This window comes from Triturus cristatus, chromosome 2_2 (assembly GCF_964204655.1).
Source record: "Triturus cristatus chromosome 2_2, aTriCri1.1, whole genome shotgun sequence".
Taxonomy (NCBI): Eukaryota; Metazoa; Chordata; class Amphibia; order Caudata; family Salamandridae; genus Triturus; species Triturus cristatus.
This window is the reverse complement of record NC_140582.1, coordinates 95,261,824-95,285,026: the sequence shown is the minus strand read 5'-3', so window position 1 is coordinate 95,285,026 and position 23,203 is coordinate 95,261,824. Positions and strand designations below refer to the sequence as shown.

The 23,203-nt window shown below is 43.1% G+C and overlaps 1 protein-coding gene across 3 annotated transcripts in view; it reads right to left on the bottom strand.

Annotated features, from left to right (window-relative positions):
- The window catches only part of PAX5 (paired box 5), a 521,765-nt gene that overhangs the window by 18,872 nt on the left and 479,690 nt on the right, over positions 1-23,203 (bottom strand). For all 3 annotated transcript variants that reach the window (XM_085641098.1, XM_085641099.1, XM_085641100.1), the window contains one exon: positions 18,414-18,500. In XM_085641098.1, coding sequence (XP_085497224.1) covers positions 18,414-18,500 — 87 coding nt within the window. The remainder of the gene's footprint in view (positions 1-18,413; positions 18,501-23,203) is intronic.

Here is a 23,203-nt window from a genome sequence, read left to right as displayed (position 1 = left end):
GCACTTTATAACAGAGGAAAAAATGCTGCATTCAAGCTCCACGCCCTCCGGTGGATGCCACAGGCAGGTACTCCAACTATGAATTGGTTCAACTGGAAAACACCCTATTGCCCGTTTAAGGGTCTGAACACAGTCCTCTGTGTACGGAAGAATACTTAGAGCTCCCTGAGTTTTTTGTAACACCACAAGGATCCCTGGGACTTGACACTCCATTACCCTCATAGGGATAAATTCTGACCTCCTGATTCCACATTTGTAAGGCGCAAACTATTCACCCCTAAGGGTATCCAGGCTTTGGGGGCCGTCGGAGAGACTGAGTGAGCTATTGCCCAGAGTCACATGATGCTGAGCTGAGCTGCTCCCGGCGCCAGGGATCGACCCGTGTGACCCCCGAGCTCCTGAGTCAGCTGCGCTGGCTGCTGCGTCACACCTCACCCATAATTCTATTTCCTCTTCCCATGCAGAGGCATAGAGCAACCATTGATGACGCTGCAAATCACAGCTTATATACCTTGATGTGGGCGGAGCCTCATGCTATGCTGACTCCATCAGTGAACACCATCTGCACTGGAATTACCTGATGACCGGTGATAAGTGCATGGTAGAACTGTGGTGACCTCCTGGGTGGTCAGGGGTCCTGTGATTCCATAGAGACTGGGATCAAATGAAAAGCCTGCGTGACCCCAAACTGCCATATGTTAGTAGCATGCCATGGTTTGCTGTTGTACTGGGGTGAATGTATGACATTGTTCTGTCCATCAACTGTTGTTTTTGCATTTGTCACCCCGAGTGGGACGGGTATGCTCAGACGTGAGTCCCATGCTCTCCATGCCACTGGAATCAAGCTATCCTGGCTGAAGATGGGTGAAACCCCGAAACCGGTCCTAGGAAGCTTTTTTTTTTTTGCATAGTTTTATATAGCGCGAACTTGACCCGAATCCATTCGGGTATCAGAGCGATTTACATAGCACCAGTTACATTACATGAGGACACACATTCATTTTTAGTTAGGCACTGGGAGATTAAGTGATTTGCCCAGAATCACAGGATGTTCAGCGTCATTACCGAGACTCGAACCCAGTTCCGAGGTCAGGCGCCCTAGCCGTTAGGCCAACTCCTCTCCCCTTGTTTCCAGTACAGGGAGGACATGACTTGGCAGTTCGGGCTGGACTGTTCCCATGAGGCACAGGGTCAAGGCTGATTTGCATATGGCTGGGTTCAAACTGGAATGGAATTGTGAGCAAAAAAACGATGGATTTAGGCCCAGATCTCTGTACTGGGGTGAATGTATGACATTGTTCTGCATTCTGTCCATCAACTGTTGTTTTTGCATGGTTTACCTTATTGGCAGCACATTTCTGGTGGTCTGGGAAGGTTACACCTTAAAATCATCTCCAAGACTTGGGGCCTACTGCCTTTGAATGTCATAAAAGAATGACAGTAAAGAGTGGACAGAGACCCAAGCCTTGAGTTGCCTACAGCCCACATGATTAAAACATTACTGTACCCAAAAATGGAAACCCGACGCCTTTCATAAAGAGACCATTCTCTATAGCGCTGTATAAGCAGGGTTGAGACCCTCACCTTCCACGGCATTTTTGAGTTCTTTCACCCATTAAAAGAGACTATGTTGGATTTTCATTCCACTCATGTGCCGAGCTATCCACTCCAGATGCTTACCATCTGGGACATCGCAGCTTATGTTCACCACAGGGTCCTCAAGCTTCTGCAACCATTTTTCCTCAATCTACAGCCAGCAAAACTGGGAAACCTAGAAGGGGGAATTGCACTGACCAGCACAGTCGATATCTTGCCTGATAGGCCCTTACAGATGAACCTCAAAAGACCCATCCCTTCCTAGGTGAATGACTTACTGGTCAAGAAATTACCCTGGAAAAGCAGGCTGACATATCCCGGCCTAAGGACATCAATTTTCCTCCATTGGAGATTACTTATAAGTGCCTCACAGAACTATTGCCTGTCTCTTTCACAGGCCTTCATCATTACCATGGAGATTCTAGCTACAGTTACATTAGCTTACGCTGAGTTTTATCCAGTCCTTAACTTGGCTACTGCCAGGGTGTAACTGCATCAGAACTTTCAACCACTTCTTGAGTTCCTGTCAGCACGCTCCTTAGGCCATATCATGGAAAGGGTAAAAATCACCATTTTGCACCTATACACAGTAAGGGTGTGCACAGATGAAAAAAAAGAGATGTTGCTACTTTTATAGGGCGCCCAATCACAAAAAGTGCATTATCTGTAGGGCATGGGCTAACTCTGAGCTCGTGCATGTGCTGGAGAGAGCACATCACGAGAAGACAGTGAAGGCACACCCAGTTCTCCATGTTTTGATGCAATCTCACCTATCACACCAGCCCCCTAACCCCCTTCCAAAGCGGACCCTTTGGAATCGTACCCTGTGTATTAAATGCATGGTTGGTATTGTGAGTTATATATGCTGCACGCGTGCGCTGTGATTTGGAATGCGCATACTGTATGAGGTCTATCAAGTGCCACACATTTCGCCGAGCCACTGGCAGACTCCAAGTGACAAACAGGAAACCTGGCTGAGCCCGCGCAGCCCTGTAGAGCACCCTGAGCAGGATGTCTGTAACACTGCCTGACAAGATGTGTCTTCAGGGGTCTGTCTCCTGCCTCTAATAAAATGCGCTGGAAATGTATCACCTGAGGGGTGGTGTGGTATGAGAAATCCCTCCCTCACCAGAGAGTGGGGAACCTGGAGTGTCCCCATGAGCCATCCTAGCCAGGCATGGCTGAAAGTTGTCGCCTTGTTGCCAACGGATATATCTACTCTTGAAGACCACGCACGGAGCAAACCGAACATGTCTACACTCGACAACTATCTGAGAGCTGTGAAGAATTAGAAGTTATTATTAAGTGCCTACGAACAATTACACTTATGATGCTTTTATTAGGATTGATATCATTATTAATATGCTTATTATTGTCACATGTATTAATTTTAATATTGTTGTTGCCATTATTTTTATTGTTATGCATTTATTTACTTTTTTTTATTTGTTGGTGATTTCCCAGGCGCCACACATTGTACAAAGGCCAATTTCGATTTTGCCCTAAGGTAAACTCACTGTTGCAAATGCAAATAGTCTCCAGATGAAGAAGGTTGGATTTACCTCTTCATTTTCTAATTAAACCTACGATGATGCAATATATTATTCACCATTCATCTGAGGAAACTAGTGTAACCAAGGAGAGGACGCCTCATCTATCTATGACCAAAAATGGAAATGTGAAAAGAACGTTTAAAAGTTATTTTACCTATTCTAAATTACATGCATAGTTTCCAAATATTAAGGTATAGTTCCCCTTTTTAGTGACTCAAAATAGCAACACAATACAGAGAGGGGGAGGCTAGCTTTATGCTTTTAAAAATAGCAGTATTTCAACAAGTAAAGCAAATGTTCTGCATTGAATGCTATGACTTTTGGGTGCTAAGGGTCTGACAAGTGAGAGAGGGCTTGCAAGTGTCTCTGACCCCTTCCATACCCTTTAAAATCCCTTGATCACGCTAATTCACCCCTTGCCTTTCTAAAAGCGGAAGACTCGCACAGGTCAGGCCACTGAACACTGTGAATGTTAAAGGCTCATGTATACAACTTGGCTTGTGCTCTTAAACATATTACTGATGGGCCCAAGTGTTATACTCCTTATAACCACGGCCCCTGGAATTAGATGATTCTGCAGCTGCAGCTTTTTTCACATAATTATGGATTTGCCGCATTTACCACATAGGCCATCATCTTCTGCAGAGTCTGTAGATTTTAACCAATTGTTGTTTCTACCTCAAACCGACTAAAAAGTACGAAACCGGTGGTGATATGTTCCTGCACAGTAGAAGTCCTTTTGCAAATAACTGGTCATCTTTCAGTTGCTTATTTCTGCATTTGGTAGCTAAACTGGTATTAATGAGATGAAAACTTTTCCCAGACGGTATTATCTTGTGTAAAAATTACAAAGTAATGAATTAATACTATAAAAAAGTGTCACATTATGCCGCATAATTTTGCCTTTTCTTGCAGCAAAATTTAGTCAACCCTGCTGCATAATTGTTTGCTCCCCTGCTGCATAATTTCAGTGATCCTGCCTATAACCCGGACATATAGGATAGTGACATTCTTTGGTAGGGACTCAACCATTCGTACAGTCAACAATGGTCATTGACTCCCACCTAAGTTTACTGTGATTTATTTATTTGATTAATTAATGATTTTAGAGCACTGCTTTGTGAATTTTTTTTAAAAACATTCACAAAGAAACTATTTATCTTTACAAATTGTGACACACTTCCGAAACTGAGTGGACAGTACACAGGAGATGAAATGAGGTTCATGGGATAAAGTATTGGTAGAAGCCTGGCTCGAGCATGAGTTTGAAATGGTTAATTAGAAATGTTATTTCCACTCTACTTATTCTCTAAATTAATAATACAAGTATTGGGCTCTAACCCTCCACAAGCTATTTTTTTCAGATTTGTTTACGGTAATAGGGCTAAGCTCAACAAGCCATGAATACTAAAATCAAGTCAGGGTTACAAAGTGACCAAAAACATGCAAATAATCCCCTCTGAAATGTGTTATGTGTAAATTGGACTCATTCATAACCATTGCAGGTAGCTTTGAACTGGATTTTTTTGTTAAGAGTAGAAAATGCGACTGGATTTCACTATTCTACTTTGACAAACTCAGTCTTAATATAACCCAGAGGCACCAATGATTATTGGCTGATAGAATCGATCCATACTGATCTAAGTGCAGGATTGGCATCTGGATGTCCTGATGAAGGGTGATCACTTGGCAGCCAAGACCCATGCGCCAGGCTCTCAGAGTGAGGAAATCCCATTCAGTGTGCAAGCAATGCTAATGCCTTGGGAGCAGAATACTGGAATCATAGTGTAGAGTGGCCTAAGTGGTGCAGGCATGATTACAAAAACAGGCATTTCACTCAAAAAAGAAAATGTATTCTTGGTGAATTGATAAACGAAATACGGAGACCGGTAAATGTGGGCTGTCTGTTGCTTCACCTTTTAGAGACATTTTTTACCCCAAAAGTACAATTACTTATCACACATTCAATTCTTTATCTCAAAGAAGTTAAAGCGTTTCTCATGGCAAAATTTACATGAGCACTATCTATTCAGGCCCCAAGTTCTTTAGATCCTGTTATAATATACATTACCATGTTTAATCCTCCTACGATATTTTCACGAAATGTTGTTTTATACGATTGTTACCTGCACAATGTTTGTTCAACTTACAGTTGGTTGTTATGTAAAGCGCTCTGATATCCGCAAGGATCTTGTTCGCACTGTATAAAACTTTCAAAATAAATAAATAAATTCATGTATTGTATACAGAAAGCAATATTTTTTTGTTATTATTTTCATGGCAGCTACCTTCTTAAAATACTTTTGTAATGCATCAAGCGCAAGCCTGATTTCAAGATGGCTACTTAATTGCTTTTTTGTGTTCACATATTATGGCAGTCTGAACCCAAGAGAGCCATCCCAATATCTTGTGAGATCCCAGATCCTGTAAACTCCACCCTTCTTGTTATTGTGACTCATGGTGGCCTTGGCTTTTGCTCTATACACTGCCCTTTTGAGCACTTCATTGTGGCTTAGAGCACTCTCAACGTATGCTTCACCCTTCCAGAACCAGCGGCACCTCTGGCACACTTGCTGAGCCACTCATTCTTTGCCATGCTGAGCACGTGGCACCCCATGTGATGCTCTTGTCAAGTCTCTCATTTGGTATGCAGAGTGCCTGACAGTCAGTGAGCATTGTAATGTTTATCAAAAAATTATTTCGTGGCACTGCATACCCTTTTGATTTCTTCACAACATAGTACCTCACTACCACTCCCACCACTATAACTTCCATCATTCTTATTGTTAACATTGCCTCCTCCACTGTCACCATCAAGATCATTGCCACCACTAGTATACCACCACCCTTACCACCACTGCCACCTTTTCCATTACTACTACCACCATTCTTACCAAACCCATTACGATTCCCACCATTTTCACTGGTTGAATATATCGGAATGTCATTAGCAAATATGTCTGACAGAAATATTGAGTCCTAAATATAATTTACAAAAATATCACATTTGGTGTAGATGTTCTATTACTAACTACAATGGGGGGATATTGTAGTAAACAATATTTAAGACATGATATTTCTTTCAGATAAAATGTTGGTTACACCATTCTGGTACCATACGTTAACACAACAATGTTCACACCATCATTGCCAACACAATCATTACCTCTACCATTACCAACACCATAACCACCGTCCAACCATTACCAATACCACCACCACCATTACTACTACAACTTTCACCACTGTTAGCATTATTACCACCACCATCACCAACAGCACCACCACAGCCACCATTATAATCACCGCCTTTAAGATTCATTATTACATCACCATTAACACCGCCACCACTACTACCATTACTAGTTACACCTTCAAGATTACAATTACAACAGATGTTCTTACCACGATCACCAGTACATGTATTTATAAGTCTTGTCTGTGAGTGTAAGTGCAAGGGTGATGTGACCATGTGTGCAAGAGATGAGTATGTGCTATCAGTAATAAAGCAATCACTGGTAAAGAAAACAGGTCTGGTTCAACGTGATAAACCCCTCCTAACAACATTTCTGCTTGCCTATGTTTACAGACCTATTGGCATTACCAATGTTAGTTTTAACTCTTCGTGTTCCTCGTCTACTAGACATGAAGCTCACTCAAGTGAGTGAAAGCTAACATGATCTCACCCTACCCTAACCACTCGTCTCCCCAAAACCATATATTAAGATGGGGCAGAGAAGAAGTTTCTCATCTGAAAGTGCATGATTTAGTCGCCCCCAATAAATGACCTTCCTGGCGGTCCATGCGTGAGGCCATAGGGGTTGAATGAACAAGCCAAATGAGGTAAACATGCAGTGAGCAGAGCTGCACTGTTTCACGTCGGTGGCAGTAGAGTTCCTTTCATTGCCCCTGACTGTACTCTGGGTGACAGTATTTTTCAGATGTCCAAATCCAGCATCATTTTGGAACACTAAAATAACAAAAGGGCCGATATCAACTTTGGGCTACAGTCATACAAAAAAGCAGGCACTAACTCGGCCACACTTCAAGCTGCGTGGCCTCATACCCAGGCCAGCGATTCTACTTCAGTACTCTCTCCACCTCTCCCTTCAAAAACGCCTTTCTCTTTTTTCTGTCACACGCGCTCTGTACCTGGTCATCTCCTTTTCCTCTCCATTTGTGCCAACCGACTGCACTTTATTTCTTCTAGGGTCATAATATTTCCATTTACAGCCCTTCGCTGAAGCCACAAAAAAGGCAGGGCGAAAATATCATCACAAAGCAGTCCTTCTTTCGTGAGCAATGGCGCTGCCACCTCTCCTGAACAAAACCTCTCAAGCCGGCCGTCATTAGTATTTTTTACACCCTCCCGCTTCTAATTCATATTATCATCAATTCCCTTCTTGACAGTGCCATTTCTGGCCTGTACTTGTTCTGTAATCCATTCACAGAAGGACAGCGAGGCGCGGGGTCTGGTCCTAATTGGCGGGCCGCAGCCCTTTCCTCGCGCCAGGCCTCTCTCCGGCCGCCACGGTCATGGGCGCGCGCGCCTGCACGCGACCACGGCGCGCGCGCTCGGGAGCGCAGGTGTAGCCGAGAGGGGAGCCCTGTCAGACTCGCTTAGATTTCACAACATCGGCACAAATCACATCACTTCAGAAGTGGGAGCAGAGCCTCCGACGAAATCCGCCCTGATCAACATCAAGTTGGAAGTAATGAGTGGAAATGGTAAAGAAGTTATTACGACAAACCAGCATGAAATTGAATCATTTTTCTTCATTAGGCCGGTGTTTGCTATTATCCACTTTTGGCGCGCGTGCTAAACAGGCTTAAACCCGGCCTCGCCGAGCCTACGCCATCAGCTACAAAGTAAATGTCTCTCAGGGTAAAGGGGGCTGCCAGGACACAGGGGACGTTATGGTTTGTTTTTCTCTGCTGGTGCGATGGAGTGAACAGCGCGAGGTTTAACACGACAGGGGAGAACTGAGTCGGGCAGATTACCTTCCACCGCCCATGCGCCACAAGGAGCAACTGACGGTAAAAAAATGTATTTCATATAGTTACATTTTACACTGAGGTATGAAGCACTACCCACTTGGGGACGTATTTACAAACCCCTTGCGCCGTTACCAGCTCACTAGTTAATAATGGTATCGACATCCGTGGGGTTAAACTGAGGCAGAAACGTGTGACTTTCATGTGACAGACATACATGTGCAGTAAGCACGTTATCAGCCTGAGCTATCCTGTTGTCTTGACTAACTCAAGGTCCTCTGTTGCAGTGAACTGATGGAGTCTCAAAGGGCCTTAGTCTGGAACCTACCTCGAAACTCAATATCTTGGGGGTAGTGGAATGCAGGAAAGATGGGGCACACTTAGTGGACAAAATTGTGGGAACCACATTGCTTCTTTTAGTTATAAGTATGGAGAAATTGGGCTGCAGACACCTTTGACGTGGCAGAAAACCCAGTGGCTTTCTCCAGCCTTGTGACGGCCTTTTTCATGCCACTCAATATCCGGAGATTGAGACAAAGAATTTAAAGGCAGGGACTAAGATGGACTTTCCCAACAATAAAGATGGAGAGCATAAACAATGGCAGGTGAAATATCTTGGAACTAGCAGGTTTTGAGGAAGAAATACATAAGTACCAAACCAATGCTTTTCACAATTTTCTGTTTAAGATAAAGTATTTTCCTCCCATCTTAGCTGATTTTTCCTCATATCTCTCTCCTGAATGCCTGCAGGAGGTCAATATACAGCATCAGGTGCGTAGCAGGCTGCCACATGACAATACTCATGTCTCCTCTTTCACGATCCTCTGCAACTACCTTCTTCCCTCTTTCCTGTTCTGCCTACCGACATTCCACTCGTATCTTGACTCTGCAGCAAGCAGAAGCACTCTCAAAGAATTTTGGCCTCTGCTTGATCAAACACATTGAAACCCATGCACCCTTTTGCCTTTACCCTTCTTCAGGCCCCACCGCCATGCCAGAGACCAAATAACTGCCACTGTGTAGATATCAATATAACACATGCTTTAATTGTTCCGGTTCATCACCAAATCCTGGATGCTACAGTGTGAACTTCCAATGTAATGGAAACTTTGTTATATCCTACTTAATTGAATAACTTGTAGTTCATAACAAACTTCTTCCTCTGGACAGCACTCATATGCTTTTTACACCACTTCACAAGTCTCTAATGATCGAGTTTCTCCTATGGGCCCTACCTCCCCAAACCTAGAAGCCACAGTGCCGAGCTGCGCCAAACCTCCACCAAATGTCTGGACCAAGGCTGCATTTGCTTCATAAGAGTCCAGATTTGCATTTGCCCTGGCCACCATCACAACCCTTCTAGATTCCCCCCTACGGCACTATCGGTTCACCATTTGCTGCCAGGAGTGCCCTCCAATGTCTCTGCCGGTGTGTCTATAGCATAAGAAACCCCAAATTTAGAAGCAGGTGACATACTTTACAATACCCCATCTTCCTCTGTCATATCTCCCTCTTTCCCTGTCTAACTTCATTTTCACCCTCGTGCCTGTACATGGTCAGTCACTGGCACCATCAGTGGTTTAAGAGGCATCTACGACTAAAGTCATCGATTTTCAATTTTATCATTGACTCAAACGTAAATTGATAACACGCTAATGAACAAATTAAGTTTATTTAATGTTTCAGTTTGTGTTGTTTTGTGAAGAAAGTAGCCAAAAATCAAAGAACCTCCCTGCACGAAACGCTGCTTCTCCCCAGCTATGTGAAGCTTATTACCACGTGGCTATCACCTTATAGAAACAAAAGCTGATATTATCAGTTTAATGACTCCGAACTGACCATCAATGTAGCGAGTGCTAACTCCAAAAACTGAGGTCCTTATTTATATGTGCCAGATAAATATGTGTTAATAACATGTAAACATTAATTATGTCACTGCACCTAGAATGTGCAGAATCATCGCTGGTTTGGCAGTTTGTTCGCATAAATTATGAATAACTTTCAGATGTACAATCTGCAAAGAATTGTCCGCGTTTCTTTGTGAGAATAAACGCCCAACAAAAAGATGATAGTAAACAGCATGCTTTTTTCACGCTGTGATGCAATAACCTTTCATTTGAAATGCTCTAGTACCTAATCAGTTTAAATCAGTCGAATGTTATAAATTTGCTGTAATCTGATTATTGCGCGTGTCATATTTTTTGGCCACTGTAAGTGGGAGCCTGAGAGCCATCCGGGCGTTGGCAGCTGTCCACTGCCCAGGCCCGACAAATGACAGTAATTTGTTCCAAGACTGCCTGCCTCGTTTCTTTTTCAGGCCCCCAAAACCTCTGTGCAGTTCACCTGGTTTTATTCTGCACCGGACATGTTCTGAATACATCCATTTACAGGACTTGGGCCTCGGAGCAGGTTATGAACCATGTCCCTGGCGACCCGTGCTCTAGGAAATGACGTAGTTATTCAAGCCTCGTTTAGCGCGTCACTGGTCAAACCCCCAAATATTGACTGGGTGGGTCAAGCTGGCCCTTTAGTCCTTCTTCTATCTTTGACTTCAATCCACCTGACCTACAGCTATGCCCAACCCGCAAGAGCATTGACATGCGCGGTGCAATCCCAAGGCGCGGCCAGAGGCGCCAAACTCCCCGAGTTATCAGCTGTTCAGATGCTTCAAGTCCCTTTGCTACATTGCGAGATTCCCTGTTATCCCCTGTGGGATTTATCAAAGGGCAGGCCTCGTGATAGGGAAATTCTGGTTAATTTACTGTACAATAATTTTATCTGCATAACAGAAGATAAGTGCAGGCCAACTCGAATCAGAATCCTTTCTCTAAAAGGGAGCCACATGTAGCAGGTTTGTCACTATGGCAATATATACGTGTAGTTGAGTCGTGACAATTAATTGGGATTTTTTTTTGTACTTATCTCATCCACACAAATTATGCAGAAGAGACCCAATTATGTTGTGCAAGGTCAAAGTGAGCTGGTATTCCACAGTGGCTTAAAAACGTCCCACGTGTGTTCTTCGCTGCAGAGTTGACTTTGATAAACAGTCACAAATTGGGGTCTGCATTGGATATCCATGGAGCTAAAGTTAAAGGGCAAATTAATGGTGGAATCAGCGCAACGAGCTATAATTGTTGAAAACAACCTTCAATGAATATGGGAGCTGTTAAGCAGGAAAGAACCGTGCCACAAATCCATTATTATATTCCCTCGCGTTTACTCCATTGTCTATTTTGATGGAGCTTTTGTGAGTTTGCCTAACAGAAATCACCTTTAAGTGATAAACACTGTTCACGTCTTGGACTGGATTGTGCCGCACAACTGGCAATTTGTTGCACCCAGATGAATATCGCTCAACATGAATTGTATTTTTGGCCTCCATTGGTACCATCTAGTGTCAAGCAAAAGGGGTGGGCACTGAAAACTCTCACAAGAAGTCACTTTTTTAAAAATTTCTGTCACAATGTAAGTCTATGACGTTTCTTCTTCATCAACTTAGCTGGTTGTGGACAAAACCAAGTAACATGGTGGCCTTACATAGCACCATTTTGAAAACTAAACTAGGACTAATGTAGACCTTCTTGATCACAAACAGACTTATTTATCTGGAGGTGTTTAATACTTGGGCTAATGCATCTTAGACTAGCATTTCATATTTTATGCTTCCTTAACATGGCATACGCCATGAATGCTTATCAATAGGCCTGGACGAAATTTCATTTACACCTGCATAATCTCGTGTAATTTCTAGCATTGCATGAAAGATTGTTTATATGAAAGGCTTGAAATTATGCCATTACGTCACATCAAGTAACTGAGACTTTGTTTAGTGAAAAATTCTATAACTAACGCACAGGAAGAATACGACCCACTGAGCCCAAGCATAATTTTTTTGCATCACACATGAATTGGTTCTTTTTTAGTTCAAAAGGTTTCCTAGTGGCAAAAATGGACATGAAATAAAAATAACATTTCCAAGGAATTACGAAAATTTCACCCATGCATACTTATCTGAGACAGCTATCACATTTACATGTGGCAACATCATCAATAAACTAAAAAATGTAGTTGAACACAGAGTCAGCGTTACTGTTTGTGATTCTATGTCATGTGCTAGTATGTTATGCTATGCTACCCGTCTGATTGTGAGCAGTGTCAAATGTGAAACTCAAACACACAAAAGGTGATCTCAGGTGGCACAGGGAGTAAAAAAAACAATGGGTTGAAGGCACCCCAAGCACTTATCAGAGGTGAGAATATGTGCAAGCATTCCTCCCATCATCTTTTAAGTGTTTGATGTAATCCCCCAGTTAGCCGAGGGCATGTCCGGAGGTGGGTCCTGTACTCACTGTTCCACTGGAACTAAGCGTCACCCGAATGAAGAGGCCCAACCAGGCCAAAACCAGTCTTAGGTTGCTAATGTTCTGGTTCCAAGAGAACTTAGCTTGGCAGTTCGAGCTGCTGATGCTGTAAGAGCAGGAACAAGTCTGACTTGTAAATTGCTGGGTTTGGTCTGTGGTGGCATAGTGGGCAAAAATGATTGGTTCTAATGCTACAGTTCGAATGTCAGGGGTTAGACTATTTGCATGGCTGCCTTCCTTCACCTTTTGTGTGAATGATGTAATGGCCCATGTGGTCAAGGATATGCCCAGATGTGGGTCCTGTACTCACAGTACCACAGGAACCAAGTTGCAATCAATTGGAGAGGTCTAATTAGGTCAAAACTAGTCTTGGATTGTTTATGTTCTGGTTCAGCGATTATCTTATTTGCCAGTTTGGGATGGACTGTTCCTATTGGAGTAGGGCCAAGGTTGATTACCATATGGCTGAGTATAATCTGAGGTGGCAAAGAGGGGGAAAAAAAGTAATTCGTTGAAATGCTGTCCGAGTAATAGCCAGTGCTTAGACTATTTGCAAGCATTCCTCCCATCACCTTTGGTGTGTTTGATGTGACACTGTTGCCACTGTGCTAACCCTACTTCTACCGGCAATGTCCATGTACACTAGGCAGTAAATGGACATATATGGACCATGAGTCTTCAACGGGAGGGAGTATCTCACATCTCATGTCCTGAATGGAGCAGACGGGCTCTGGTTGAATATAAACCTAGTGATTACTGTTTGCAATAATGCCTTCAATTGCTAAAAGCCACAGGTAGCTCCTCTATGGCTCAACCGAGACAATGGCGATAGACAAGTGGGAATTTGGGAAGAGTACTGCTAATCTAAATCTTCATATCTATGAATGAATATAATACATATTAAATGCAACCATACACCACAGAGACATCTTGGTACTAGGAGAGGGAGAAAAAAGGAGCAAAATAACAGTGGCATCTCTATTCCGAACTGATCTTAAGATGTAGGTCACAATTTACCTTATATTTAGAGAAAAAGACAGGTTTTAAATTTATTTCGAAAGAGCCAGTAATCCATACGAGCTCAGAGGACATGTAGCAGTTGGTTCCATGCCTTAAAGTCTTGAACTGAAAAAATACTTCCTTCTAGTTGAGCATTTTTTTTAAGTGGGAAGAATTGCCCTGGTCTCCATGGCAGATTCCCAAAACAAGCCCAGGAGTATATTTGGTAACGTAGGATATGAGGGCAGGGGCACCAGAAACGTTTAATGGGCCGAAGATAAATCTTTAAAAGTATCCCTTTCTCAAATGGAAGCCAGTACAATTTGTGCCTGGTTTTAGTAATGTGCTAGAATTTACTAATTCCAACAGCTATGGCTGTATTTTGGACCAGTTGAAGCCTGAACAAAAATTTTCAGGCTAGCCCAGACAGCATGGTCCAACACGAGTCTGCTGTTCCTATTAAAGTTAAAGAGGAGAGTGTGTATAGATACCGTTTTTTAGAGGGGCAATATGCTCCACTAGGAGCAAGAGCCTTCATACACCCAGATGGGTGTCATGCTTCATCACTGGGCTAGCTTCTCGTTGGGTCGGCACTTGAATACCCAAAGGGCACCCGCAAAGGGGCTCTTTGACAGAGATCTTTTAACGAACTGCTGAATGATGAAGTAAGGGTGTGTGGGCTTTTACTGTAGATTGATGAACTAGATGTGAGGAAAAAGTGTATTAAAATAGAACAAATGATATTCCGAGACAAGAGATTTTAATGAAAGAGCTCACTTGTCTAGTTAAAATGATGGTTTCTATAGAAGGATATAATGGTCCAAGATATTCTCAAGAGATTACCAAGCACTCACCAAATTATGATAAAACTTGTACCTCAAAATGGGTAACAACCGTCCTAAAAACAAATATAGAGCAAACATATAGATACATATTATAAATCACACGTTTTAATTTTGGGTGAGGCATGAAATACAATGTCAATTCATGCCCCTGAAAAACGTGCAACAAACATGATGAATAAACATGACAGAACCTACACACGCCGATAAAAGTGACACTTGTGGAGTCACAACACGAGGGACGCTTCCACTGTGAAGATATTAATAAAGTAAAGCACTATCTCACCCAATTAGGGTTAAGTAGTGCCCCTGCAAGAGAAGGCGGAGGAAACGCCAATTAGAGTACTGCAGGGAAAAATGGTAAAGTATTTTTAAGCGCGTCTTCCGTTAAAGTGGAAGGATCAAGTTTCAGAAGTACTTAGCAAATACCTACACAGACGCAGAACGGCATCCACCGCCAGAACTACAGCTGCTCTCAGGGCCGGCTTTAGGGCAGTGCGACTGGTGCGGCCGCACTGGGCGCTGACCTGTGGAGGGGGCGCTGTGACCTCAGGGGGCCCTGTGTTTAACAATATCTTATGATAAGAGAGACGAGGGGCACTTTTGCAGGTGGTAGGGAGAGAATCCGAGGAGGAGGTCATGGAACGTGGGGGCTCCAAAAGTGATTGTCGCACCGGGCGCCACAAGCGCTAAAGCCAGCCCTGGCTGCTCTGCTTCCTTGAAGGAGGAAGCGGCAGTAGGGGAGGGGTGTCTTTCTATATCGGCTGAGGAGGGCCGGTATTGGTTGAGCCACACTATACTGGAGCCAGGATGCATGCAGTGTAAGGCGTGGGAATTTCGGGTGCCAAGGGCTGTAGGGAGGAGGAAATAAAGGGTGCTAAAGATAGGTAACGACAGCTAGTCTGTTTAAAATATGAAAACAGTGCCCCTAGTTAGGCCATCTTAATCGAAAAGGACAACTGGTAATCACAATTAAGATGTACTCTGGGAGCAAGTATATTATCCAAGGCAACAAAACAAAGAGAAAAGTAAAAAGTAAACAATAAACAGAGTGTACCACTGGTGTGCCAAAAGGCAGTAAGCCACTAATACGGATGCCAACAAAACGGCAAAAGTGGCACCACAAATAGGGCACAACCTAGGGTATCAAGGTGGATCATGTTGGCTCCCTATCAATTCTCTGAGCACCAAAGAATCACAACTGAGAAATCTCATACGTGTACCCTTTCTGTAAAAACCTGTTGAGTATTATTACACCCAGGGGGGACCCAGGTGGAATTGCTGAAGTTAGCTGGGATGTCACTAAATGAGTTTTCAACAGCAGGAGGGTAGCAAATAAGATGCCATTGGTGCCCTCTTAGTATATGGAATGGAACATATATGCTGTATGCATCAAGGTGAATGTCTCTTGTAAAGAGGGAAGTAGTATTAGTTGTTCAATTCACTCCAAGGAATTTCATCATTGAGGCCATTGATGTGTGCTGATAAGCGGAAAATCCAGTTCTGTTCTTTATTTGAACTATGTGTTTTTGTTCATATATTGGTGGCCCTCCAGTATTGTCCAGCAGATGTCATTTGGAGACTGGCCTGCAGTGAGATAGTGTCTTCTCATCTTTGTGCTGGATTTTTTACAGCGTATATTACTTCGATGTTGCATGATTCTCACTTTTACTACTCTAGTTGTCATGCCTATATATCCTAGACAGCAGGCATTGACATAGTATTTTCCGGAAAGGATGTATGATGCTACTTCGTAGTTCGAAGACTCTTTTGTTCCTGAGGAGTTTAATTCGGTAGGATCATGCAGAAATTACAACATTAATTTGTGTCTCCAAGGACACGTCTTTGTCAGCTTTAAGCCCTACGCTTTGTTACCACATTTACTGATTACATGGACACCCCAAATTTAGAGGGCAGAAACTAGTATTCTATAAAGTGCTGAGACACATATCAACATTTCTGTTTCAATTCTAACAATTTTTTACTCATTCAGGTTTGGATAGAAGTAAGCCAGTGTGTAAAAAATTCCTGAACCACTCCAGTAGGGCCGGTCGAAGTGAAATATAAACTGTGTGTCATCAGTTTATGCCATATAGTCAAAGTCAAATAGATTAATAAGAAGAATAAAAAGTCATAAATGTCAAACGAAAATGGGGGAAATGAGGAGCCCTGGAGGATTCCACATTTAACGTGAGTTACTTTGGATCTGAGAGGCGCCATTCGTAAAATATGACGAGAAACATGCAAGGGCAGATTCAGCTGAAAGGCCTATCTCTGGCAAACTGTTGCTCATGTTAGCATGATCAGATGTGTCAAACTCTGTGCCTAGGAGGATGGAATATATGGACCCAAGAGCTCCTTGCAAACAGATCACACTGGGAGATTTCAGTACTGCATTTGCTAATCCCTCAATGCTATGTGTAAAACTGGTGCTAAGGATGCTGATGGGGCTACCCCTCAAAGGCCTTCCCAAATGTGGCTGTGAGCGAATGAGAAAATAAAATCTCTCATTCAAGTGGGGTCAAACAATAATCAATAACTCCCTGGTGCTCCATCACTGATGGGCTTTGACAATGGCTGTGTTGGTAGGTGATCGCCAAGCATGTGTTTTTCACTGAACACCTACATTGAGAACAGAACACTCCTTGTATGGATTTCCACCCCTACCAATCAGAACCCAAAAAATCCACTATTCTTACTTTCTGATGCCACAGGAAAAATTATAAAGGCAGCCATCTTGCTATACAACCTTCTTATATGGCCACAACCCAAGTCTGTACTTTATTCACAGACAATTAGGGACAATTAAGGACAGGCCGACGGTATGTGTTTCAAGAATCACAATAAATCTCTATTAGTGTTTCATCTGTGTGACAAAGGGACTTATGACCCATCGTCACCCTAGGAAAGCCGTCCCACAACATATTTGTTTTTTCAAACCCTAACACAGATCCTCCTGACTGAGCTACTGTTCATTGTTAATAAGAGGATGTTAGCAATGCATACCTGTCAATAGTCTAGTACCAGAGATATGGGTGGCTAATGAATGGCCCTCTGTAAAATCGTTGAATGGCTACCACATACTGCTACCAATTTGGCATAATATGAACAAATAGCTATCAAGATCTTAATAATTCCTTTTAACGCTTAGAAAAAAAACATACCACTGGCTAATCTGAGAGCACAATTACTGGGATTGTCTTTTTAGAAAGTTATTCTAACATGTTGGTTGGTACATTTGGGAATGTATCAACAGTCACCTTGCCGAAAACCAATTACCAGTTTTATTTACAGGTCTACATTTCTAACAGATATCTCCAGGTGCCCAAAAGCCAAATGAACAATATGGAAATATCCAACAAGACATTTACAGTCAGATTAGTGAGACGAGAAAACAGGAATGTCTCAACAGTTTTCTGAAATTCAGGAGTGATGGCTTGCTTATGATGTCAAGAGGTAAGGAGTTCCACACGCTTGGATCCAATGTGGCAAATATGTGTTCTACTTTTAACTACAGTTCTGCCCCGGGGACCCATAGTGCATTATACAATAAAAAAGAAGGTGAAGTGTGTGTGCGTGTGTGTGTATACACACACACGCACGCACGCATGCACGCACACACACCCCCACCCCCAAATGTACATTCCTTTATCATCCACTGTCAATTCTTGAGGGCTAAAATGAACTCCTGCAGTTTAAGGCCACTCTTCTAGAGAACCAAACAAACTAAACATAAACAAAGACCAGCTAAGTGAATGAGCCAGAGGACTTAAGCTCCACTGAGCCCCTCTTGACCACAATAAGTGATATGGAGCAAACAATTCCTCTGCCTGTGCCTCAGTTCCTTGACATGCAAACAGTGGAGGCACATTCTGATGCCCTGCACACAAGCAAGGCATTTACAATTTCAGCAGCAGCACAAAGTCCACGACCAGAAGCAAACAGTAAAGATTGATCAACCTTCCATTAATATGTGGAATATTTAGTTTTTTTCTGGTTACTTTATCATTCCGTCTCAGATGCCAAATGTGGTGGGGCTAGAAAACAGAACAGGAGATGCTTACCGAGCAGCCCGGGGTTGGGAAATCTCCAAGAATCGTTGTATGTTGAATACTGGGGGTGGCTGTACGGACTTCCAGAGAAATCACCACCTGCATTTAATAGAGGAAACAGATAAGCAGAAGGTTATGCTGTATGAAAGAGAAGTATTAACTAAGCTAGAATACAGGGAAACATCGGAATGGCCAGCATAATTGTTGGCACAGTTTTTATTTCATATTCATATCAGAATTTTAGCAGAACTGTAAAAATTTATAATTAGGTCTCCCGGTTTTATGTTTTTTTTTTTTAAAACATTTCCGTCTGCATTCAACTATATTTATTTTTTGCCCATCTTATTAGTATTTATCCATATTTAGTTTGTGGTTTGCAAATAAATGCAGTAAAAAATGGTACATTTCCACAATTATTTAACTGAGAAACATGCACTCATACTGGGATGCCTGTCGCGTTTCAGTCAATTCAGCAGCCAAACATAGCAAAACACAGCAACCACAGGTAAATATTCACACTTTACTACAAATATATTTTAATATATGCATGTATTTAAAGATATCTTAACTCGTTTTTAACTACCCAGGCTGTCACACTGCTCATTTATTGTACTGGAATTCACAGCAGACAGCATGGAAAGTCCGTCCTTGGAAGCACGATTTTCAACACTTTTCCGCTTTTAAAAATAAATACAGACAGGAAACATATTGTTTTCTGTCTGTATTTATCTGTAAAAATCAGTAAAAACGGAAAACTGGGAGCCTTAATCATAACCCAAGTCGAAGCTACAGTAATAACCATTGACCAAAATGTGAAGAAAATGGGGGCATATTAACAAGCCAGGCGATAACATTATCGCCGCTTTAGCGGCAGAAATCTGCCGCTAAAACGGCGATAATGGGCTTGATAATATGCTCTATGGAATTGCAATTGAAGCCCATGTTAAATGTGAGGGACATCTAACATGGGCTTCAATTGGAATTCCATTGAGCATATTATCAAGCCCATTATCGCCGTTTTAGCGGCAGTTTTCTGCCGCTAAAGCGGCGATAATTTTATCGCCTGGCTTGTTAATATGCCCCATGGTTAGCACACCTTGGGGCATATTATCAAGACAGGCGATAAAATTATCGCCGCTTTAGCGGCAGAAAACTGCCGCTAAAACGGCGATAATGGGCTTGATAATATGCTCTATGGAATTCCAATTGAAGCCCATGTTAGATGTGAAGGACATCTAACCTGAGCTTCAATTGGAATTCCATAGAGCATATTATCAAGCCCATTATCGCCGTTTTAGCGGCAGTTTTCTGCCGCTAAAGCGGCGATAATTTTATCGCCTGTCTTGATAATATGCCCCCTTGAGCAGTTTTATGGCTCCTTAAAGATGAAAACAGACATAAACGGTAGTGCAAGTTACTTAGCATTGTACTCATTTAAAGTCAAAATGTGGCATGTGAAGTTTTGTTTCCCGGGAACTTCTGAAAAAAATATTTCAACTTTTGAATCTTTGCAATTCGTGAAACTGGCAAAGTTTAAGTTGCATTGGCAGTGTTCCTGCTTGCGCAACAGCCGCTTACCACAGGAGGAGCAGAACAGTGTACATCTCATCTCCCACCCCCCCTGGCGACCCTTAAATGACGTCCGTGATGATGAGGTTACAGCTGCAACCCCTACTGTCCCCGGCATGTCACACAGTTTATTAACGCGTTTACTGGAGACACGCTTTCTTAGTTAAGAAGATGAAATTCCATAGGGCAGAGGCACGCACACATGCAACCTTGTACGTGACTTGTGCTTGAGAGTGTCTTGAGATCTAATGAGGTGGAGCTCACTATTTCTAGACAAAATAGAGCGCACACTGCTCTGAAAAGTGCAAGGGCCCTCCATATTAGAAAGTAAAAAAAATGTATTGGAATGTAAACTTTGCCTCGCCCATTCAAGGCGTGTGGAGAGCAGTCCATAACTGCAGACACACAGCTAGATAGAAAATGCAGGGGTAATTAATATTTTTCATTATTGGCTTTCCAAATATATCGGGCAGTTTTTTTTGGAAATTTTTGTAAAATCTTGGTTTTGCCTCTTCACCTTCTTCTTGGCCTGATTCACCAAGGTACACTTACACTTTTGTGTTAGCTTACTATTGTTCATTATTCACTAAGGGATTTAAGAGTTGTATCGCCACACATAAAAAGACCTATTTTTTATGCGTGAATACTCCGCGCTCGTAAAGATACTACCCGTAAATCTCGTTGAGAATGGCGAACAATAGTAAATTTACACAAAAGTGGACGTTTATCTTTGTTAATCTGGCCCTGGGAGAGTAAAACAATCCAATTTTGTACCCAACCATTAAATTAATCTTAAACCCTATACTCATCCCTACTCCCTACCTAAGCTGTTTCCTTATCCCAAGCCATATCTTTATACCTAGCTTCCAACGCAACCTGACCTCATTTTATTTAATCCTATCATTAATCCTAATTTTGTTATAACCTCAGTTCTAAACACAACCACAACACTAATCCCATCACCTGAGCTATACCCCACCTGATGTCTGTCCATGCTTTCTCATTTATATTCTGGTAACATTTCCTTTTTGACTTTCCCTAAATACACCCTGGCCAAGCTTCAACTCAGACAAAATACAGGAGTACATCTCAATTATTGGACGTTTACATTATGATCACCTCTCTAATAATGTGATTATTCTTGACTAACTCCTATCACCAAAAAGTGTAATCTCTAAATGTCTTTCCATTTGCCAGGACATGGCTTTCTCCAAGCATGTCTGTTGAAAGTCTCACCTACTTTTCTTTGTTGTCCTTAAAGTGCAAATCTAGCAAAGGTAACGACATTTCGCCAATCTCTCTGTATTCAAATGACTTTTCCTATTTAGTTTCCTATCTTTGGAACATCTTGCTTTAGATATCAGAGGCTGATGAAATATTTAGACCTCGCTCCTTATCTCACATTTGTTGAATTTAAGCCCTGGAACCGGTGTCAGAAGAGGGCCGCCATAGTCCACCCTTATGCCCCGGAGATTCCCCTGGGAATGTGCACGGCGCTCCCGCATGGGGTCGATTGGTCGGGACTAGCCGCCTGGGAGGATCTCGGCATACAAATGGTGGGCGACTTATTTAGGGAGGGGGTGCTTTTGCCCTTCCAAGACCTGCAGGACTCTTATGGGCTCCCACGGGGAGACTATTTACTTCACGCGGCCCTTGTGGCGGGCCTCCAGAAGCATTGGAATGTGGGGCTCTCGGAGCCGCCGGTCGCCGCGGGCTGCCAATACGTGGTTATGGCCGCGGGGACGTCCAAGGCTATTACCTGCCTCTATCGGAGGCTGTCGATGGAGCGCTTGCCGCCCTTAGACACGTTGAAGGATAAATGGGAAGGGGACCTTGGGAAGCCCATCCCCGAGACGACATGGCCAACGCTGGTGCGGCGTGCTTGGAAGGGAACGCGTAACGCCCGGTTTCAGCTAGTTCAGTTTTTCACACTGCACAGGGCTTACCTGACGCCAGTTAAGATATTGCAATATTTTGGGGGTACGCATGCTCAGTGCCCGCGCTTTGGGGGAGAGGGGCCAGACTTCCGGCATATGTTTTGGTCCTGCGCGGCGCTGGGTGGTTACTGGGACGACATCATCGACTGCCTGAATCACGTGACAGATCGCACAATTACTTCGGAGATGGGGGCCTGCCTGTTGCTTTGGTTCCCCCAAACCCGCCGAACGAAGGATACTAGCAAGTTCTATGACTTAGGGTCGATTATGGCTAAGAGGAAGCTAACCATGCATTGGAAGTCGAGGGCGGGGCCTAGCTTTCTGTGGTGGAGGACGGCTTTTGTGAAATGAGCAGTGCGGAGGGCACACTTCGTTTGCAGTTAGCACATAGGAGGAACGACGAAAAGGCCTTGGCATCGGCCCGTGCATGGGAGTCATTGGTGGTTGAACTTCAGGGGCTGGGGTCGGACAATAGAGGAGAAGGGAGCATACCTGACGGACAGGAGGAAGAGATCAGTGGGGAGTAGGAAGGGGGCCATGATGGTGGGTGGACATGCTCGACACGGCTGACCCTGGGGGAAAGTCCAAGCTGCCATGGGTGGGTCTGAGCACCTCTACACGAGTCATAGTAGGAGGGGGGCCGCATCAGGGGGAGGACAGGAAGACGGGGGCACACTGACATGGGTTGCGGGAGGGAGTGGGAGGGGGAGCCCAAGCGGCAAGGGTAACTTTTCCTATGCATAAATAGTCGAACTGTTGTATGTAACACTCTCCGGTGGGGTGCTGGGGCACCTGAGGGAATTGTATTGGTTGTTGGTACGAAAATAATAAAAAGATGTTTAAACAAAAAAAAGGAGGCCAGCTCCCAAAAAAAAAAAAAAAAAAATTGTTGAATTTAAGCCTGTTTTGTCCATTGAGTTTTTGCTCTTTGCAGAGGTACAGTAGATGGTTCACAGGGGTCACGCAATTCACACAGGAAATCCAAAAATGAGCGAGAGCCACGTTGTAGTTAGATGAATAATTCTTTAATGAAAAGGACCCACGACTGCATCAACCACAGACCGGTCCAAAGAACAGCAGGTAACTGACAAAAGCCTGAAGTTCCAGACCCAATACAGCACATGATGTCATCATGGTTCCAAGAAGTAATGCATATGACATAACAGGCAACAATATAAAGAAAGCATAATATACTTTTGCAAATACATATACACATGCCACAATACAACATCACCTCCTTTCCTTATATCACTCCCTTTCCGTAACCAAAAACAAGATTTAAGACATAATGTAATC